The 5,749-nt window shown below is 53.7% G+C and overlaps 1 protein-coding gene across 2 annotated transcripts; it reads left to right on the top strand.

Annotated features, from left to right (window-relative positions):
- The first annotated feature begins 1,682 nt into the window (after positions 1-1,682).
- On the top strand, positions 1,683-5,502 carry HLX (H2.0 like homeobox). 2 transcript variants are annotated; one of them, XM_064164068.1, is made up of 4 exons: positions 1,683-2,383; positions 2,977-3,156; positions 3,627-3,811; positions 4,626-5,502. In XM_064164068.1, exons 1-4 carry the CDS (start codon positions 1,816-1,818, stop codon positions 4,977-4,979), a joined length of 1,287 nt encoding a protein of 428 aa, XP_064020138.1. In that variant the 5' UTR covers positions 1,683-1,815; the 3' UTR covers positions 4,980-5,502. The 2 variants fall into 2 exon arrangements, with proteins under 2 accessions (XP_064020138.1, XP_064020139.1); XM_064164069.1 differs by lacking the exon at positions 2,977-3,156.
- The last annotated feature ends 247 nt before the right edge of the window (positions 5,503-5,749 follow it).

Raw genomic sequence — 5,749 nt, forward strand, 5'->3', positions numbered from 1 at the left:
GCAGCGGTCAGAGCAGCCTTCGTTACCCGTCCTTCAGGCGGGCCGATGTGCGGCTCTGCTCGTCGGCGGAAAGGCAAGTGAAACAGAAGTCGTTTGATCCGATTTGGGAGCAAAATACTGTCGCTTGGGTTATCTGTATGAGAAGAGAAGGAGGGATGGGAGAGAGGCAAGGAAAAGGGTCTTTCCGATATCGAAGCAGGAGAAGTTCAAACCTAATCAGACCTTTCTTTCTCCGCCTTTGGTTTTCGGGCACATCTTAGCGAGCCAGCCCGTCTCTTATTTTTTCTGCGTCGTCTCGTTAGTAAAAACCAAACCAAAGCGGGCTTTTCCTGGGGAACCAACCTCACCTTTACCCTGCCCAGGGTTCTGGTTAAGGAACGCATTCACTCTTGCTTGCAGGTGGTTTCAATATTCACACGGAACCTACATCTTCTTATCTGGCCAAATAAATAAATAATTCGCCTTTCTGGAGGTTTTCCGAAAACCTTAAGAATTTGGGAAGGTATTTGAAAAAAAAAAATAGTATTCATTTCGAAATAAAAGCAACGAAAAACTTGAAATTTGTCAGACCTGCTCAAAATGATAGCGACTGGTTTACATGTGTGAAAACTAGAAGAGATTGCCGGGCTGTTTTCAGAGTCAAGTTGGGACAAGTATTTATGTCAGAGGGAAGAGGGGAAAGCGCAAAAGATGCTTTGATAAATTTGTCCCTAAAGGAGCTTATAGTTATATTAAAAAAACCCAAACCAAAGCAAAAGCAATTCAGTTGTGAAAGGTTTGCAAAATTACAAACGAGTTTTTAAGGTGAAATTGATGTGGAAGCAGATGCAGCCACCGAGATGGAGAACGAGATAAAGTCTATAAAATTATATTGACGATAAATTACGATTAATTAATCATTCGCTTGCCAATGAAGGATCAAACGTATCCTGGGCCCAGAATAGCTGGTAGCTCTCAAAAATACACATATGGTGCGTGCATCAGCACAGATTCGTTTTCTTCCAGACTACCCCAGGCTCATTTATCCGGGAAGGAAACACATTTCCTTGGGAATCATTTCCAAGAGGACGGATCTGCCTTTAATAGCCAAGAATTTCCCTGCGCGGTTTCTTTTCAAACGTTTGGAAGTCGCTACAGCAAGCGTAGCGCCCTTGCGCCGCTTTTTGAGTCGGGAATTGGGGCAAACTCGAGGGCGGAATTTAAGAAGATGCGGAGAGGGGGAGGGGGTGGGTACCTTGCATGGTAAACTGGACAGGATCCGGTCGCGGGTAAGTGCCACCGCGTCGCCAGCGCGCAGTTCCGCGGTGGCCCCCATCCGCGACCCGGCCCTGCATGGGCGTGTCGGCGGGCGGTGCTGCCCGGCCCTGCAGATCGCGGATTGGGCGCGGGGAGGGAACGACGCCTGCTCCGAAGCCCGGGAGTGTCTCTGCCGGAGAAAGTTTTGGGGAGGGGTGGACATCTCCTTTCTTTTTTTTTTTTTCCCTCTTCTTTTTTTTTTTTTGTCTTCCCCAGCGCAAGGCAAGGGGGTTTGGTTTGGGTTTGTTTTGTTTGCGCCACTCCGCTCCGACGCCGCTCGCTCGCTCTCCGTCCTGCCGTAGGTTGAGGGACTTTTTTTCTTTCTTTCTTTTTTTTTTTTCTTTTTTAAAAAAATTTTAAAAATTTTTGGTGGTTGTTTTTTTTTTTTTCCCTCCCTTTGCCCCCTCAGCTGCCTCTCTCTTCGCCATCCCTCCCCATGCTCCTGGGGCAGCGGGAAGCTCCGTGGTGCGTACCCGGGAGCTGAGCTGCGACAGCAGCACGTCTCTTTCCCCGGGCAGGATGTACACGGCCGGGCTGGCTCCGTTCTACGCCTCCAACTTCAGCTTGTGGTCAGCGGCTTACTGCTCAGCATCGGGGCCGGCAGCCGGAGGATGCTTCCCACTGGACGCCTCGGCGGCGAAGAAACCTTCTTTCTGCATCGCCGACATCCTCCACGCCGGCGCTGAGGCGGCAGGAGGACCCACAGACAGCCTGTCCGGAGCTCCCAGTACCGGCATACCGGCAGCGCTGGGAGCCGTCCACCACGGCGCTCCCTTCCACGCCACCGCCTCTCCGCTTCGGCCCACGCCCGTCGTGGCCCCAGACGCCCCTTCCACCGCCTTTCCGCCGCGCCTCTCGCCGCTCTCCGCCGCCTACCACTCCCACCACCACCGCCCCACGCAGCACCGGTCTCCCGCGGCGGCGGCGGCAGCGGGCGGCGGAGGCGGCCCGGCCCCAGCCCGGCTGCCCGGCGGCCACACGCACGGCTCTGCTCCGGCTCCCGCCAGCAAGGACCTGAAATTCGGCATCGACCGCATTTTATCGGCGGAGTTTGACCCCAAAGTCAAGGAAGGCAACACACTGAGAGGTAGAGAAATGGGCTTGTCTGCTTTCCGCTCTAGCTTTCGTGGGGCTTTTTCGTTTGTTCTATCAGGATTTCTAGACAATATCGCGATTTCTAGCGTTTTGAAAGCGTTTCAGTCTAGCCAAGAAAAGAGTTATTAAAAATCCAAAGCGTTATAAACCTGAGTTCCTAATAGCCCTCACTAAAATATCCCTCCCTACCCCACCTCCGTCTCCGTGCATGGCATCAGCCCGTGCCACCGGGCTGGGAAAAATAGCAATAGCGTAAAAATAGACAGCAGAATAGTCTCCGCGCCCTGGGGGTGCGAGGGCAGAGTCCGTTGTAAAGGCTTTCGTTGCAATCTCTCTGCCCCCGCGGTGTGTAAGTGTCCTGACCAAGGCAGGGATGTCCCCCAGGATGCCTGGTTGTCGGGGCACGGCCGCCTTTGCCGAAGAGAGCCCCTGCGGCGAGGAGGCGGCCGCCCGATCCCCCCGATCAGCCTAGCCCACTCCGGCCGGGGACTTGCTCCGCCTGGCCCGGCCCCGTCGCCCGGAGCGTGCCGGGGTGTCGGTTTCGACCGCGATGTAACAGAGCTCTCCTTGTTCCTGTGCTCGCAGATCTGACCTCCTTATTAACTACCAGCCGCCAAACTGGGGTTCATCTCCCCAACTTGCAGCCTTCCGCCGGCCAGTTCTTCGCGTCTCTAGACCCCATTAACGAGGCCTCTGCTATTCTGGGTCCCTTAAACACAAACCCAAGGAGCTCAGTTCAGCACCAGTTTCAAGACACTTTTCCAGGTACATCTCGTCCCTCGTCGACCCTCCCGTGGCGCAGGGCCCTCCACCCTGGAGCAGCCCCCAACCCCCGGCCCAGATGCTCTCCTCCCGGAGGGATTCATCAGGCACTTTTGGAAGGCCATGAAAGGCGTTGTTTTCTAGCGAGGCTCAGATTTTGGGCGAAAGCCGGGCTGCGTGGGGGGAGAAAGAATCGGCTAGGGCCTGAACCAAAGTTTCATCCCATCCAGTACCAAAATAATACCTGGGCCGAGACAGAAGGGGTGGAGATGGGGGAGAAAAAGAAATTCGGGTTCAAATCTTTGACTGAGGGAACAGACACTGACAGGACCCCGTACCCAGGCCACACTAGCCCGAGCCTTTCCCGCACACCACAGTCCAGATGTTATTTTGATCGATTTGAGGCTGCCTTTCAGGCATCAATATTAATAATATCGTCTCCCTTTCTGTCCCTCCGTTTTTCTCCCTCTCAGGTCCATATGCAGTTTTAACCAAGGACACACTGCCTCAGACGTACAAGAGGAAACGTTCCTGGTCCAGGGCTGTTTTTTCCAACTTGCAGAGGAAAGGTTTAGAAAAACGGTTCGAAATCCAGAAATATGTCACCAAACCGGACAGAAAGCAACTGGCGGCAATGCTGGGGCTGACAGATGCTCAAGTAAGAACGACTTCGGGTTTATTTCAAATCTTACTGCATTTTAGAGGGATATCGGGGGGGGGGTGGTGGGGATGTTGCAAAGCGTTTTCCCTTCCTTAATCTTTGGTAGGGCTGGTTAAGGAGTTGGACCTTGCCCCCTTCATCTCCCGTGCCCTCCTATTTCATGGTTCGACGCGGAGTTTTTGACTTTGTTATGGCATTGCGGAGCAGGGAGAGGGTAGAGGGGAGCAGCGCCGGGACAGTTTGCGCCTTGTTGAAGAGGCAGTGTAGGTCAAAGGAAGTAGAAACAAGCACACTATTTTTAATGTCCCCCCTCCTCCCCCAAAAAATCTCTCCCTGCTTTTTGAAATCTTTAGTTCTGAGGAAGTGAAAACTGTGCTTCAAACGGAATCATTAAACACCCCTGTGTAATGATTCCACTACTGAAGGCCCGCAGCACACAGAATTGAATAATGCTGTGGTTTCTTGGGCAAGATTTGGTTTCCTGGAAGAAGTAGAAAGACAAAGAGGAAAAAACCTAACAAACAAACAGAAAAAAGAAATAACCAACAAAAACCAACCCAAAACCAAACAGGGAGTGGAGGCCGGTTTATATTTAAACATGTGAACTAGAAGGAGGTGGGGGGAGGGATAAAAATAGAGCCATCTTAGTGGCGTTAATCGTCTAGGCAGAGGGTAGTGAGGACGGCGCACCCGTATCTCCTCTCTCTGCCCATGCCTGATGGTGGAAGGTGAGAGGGACGGGCGCTGCGTTGCGCGGTTGGTGGTGCGCGGTCGGGGCCGTGCCGCCCGTCTAAGGGCGGTGCGGCCGCAGGTGAAGGTGTGGTTCCAGAACCGGCGGATGAAGTGGCGGCACTCCAAGGAAGCTCAGGCCCAGAAGGACAAGGAGCCGCCGCCAGAACCAGAGCCGGAGCAGACGGCCCAGAGAGCTGCCGGTCCTCCTGCCGGTACCAGCGAGCCCGAGCGCAGCCCCAGCCGCTCCGAGGGCGACAGCGACAGCAGCGACGCCGACTCCCTCGACATGGCCCCCAGCGACACGGAACGGACTGAGGGCGCCGAGCGGAGCCTGCCCGCCGCCGAGCTCTGCAAATCCTCCGGTAGCACCGGCCTCCCTTCTCCCCCTCCACCCGCCGCCGCAACCAGTCCCGAGCCGCGAAGTGGCCTATAGACGGGGCGGCCCCGGCGGCCAGGACCTGCGCCATAATTTATCTGCCTTCTTCCGCCGCGGGAGCTCGGCATCGGCCTGCTCCTGCCTGCGTCCAAAGCCTGACCCGGCCCGGGGTGAGGTGCTGAGGATGCAGGCGGAGAAGAGAGCTTCGACCCCTAGACGGCTGGACGTGAGGCGGCTGCCTTTTCCTCCAGGCTGCTGGAAGGACAGCTGGATGTCTCCTTTTTTACCCTCCTCCTTTTTATTTTATTTTATTTTAATTTTAAAAAATCGTTCTCCGTCTCCCGTCCCTTGTCCTCTCCAGGAAAATCCAGCTCCGAAGAACACGCTCCAAAATCTCTCTGCCCAACCCATCCCTCTCCAAACGATTTACAATGTGAAGTATTTTGCCAGCGTTCCTCATCGGTTGCAACTTGTTGCTTCGAATAATCCGGCCAACAAATACTGCACTGACGAAATATATAAATATATAAATATATATATCTATATCTTCTGTAAATAAAAGGTTTGCTATGGTTTGTAACCATGTCAGTCTGTTGATCAGGGGAGAAGGGCTGCTGAGGATGTTCCAACGCCGTTTTCCCGTTTAAAGGCAGCTACTGTCCTTCCTCCTCACCTTCAAAGAACCTCTTGGGGCAACATAAGTTGTTTGTTTTTTTGGTTTTTTGTTTGTTTTTAATTATTCCCCCCCCCCCCAGTTTCCTTTTCTAATGGAGAAGGCGGTGAGAAGGAGCGGATTTGATCAGGCAGAATTGTGCCCCAGGGGAGAA

The sequence above is a fragment of the Pogoniulus pusillus genome, chromosome 25 (genome assembly GCF_015220805.1).
Source record: "Pogoniulus pusillus isolate bPogPus1 chromosome 25, bPogPus1.pri, whole genome shotgun sequence".
Taxonomy (NCBI): domain Eukaryota; kingdom Metazoa; phylum Chordata; class Aves; order Piciformes; family Lybiidae; genus Pogoniulus; species Pogoniulus pusillus.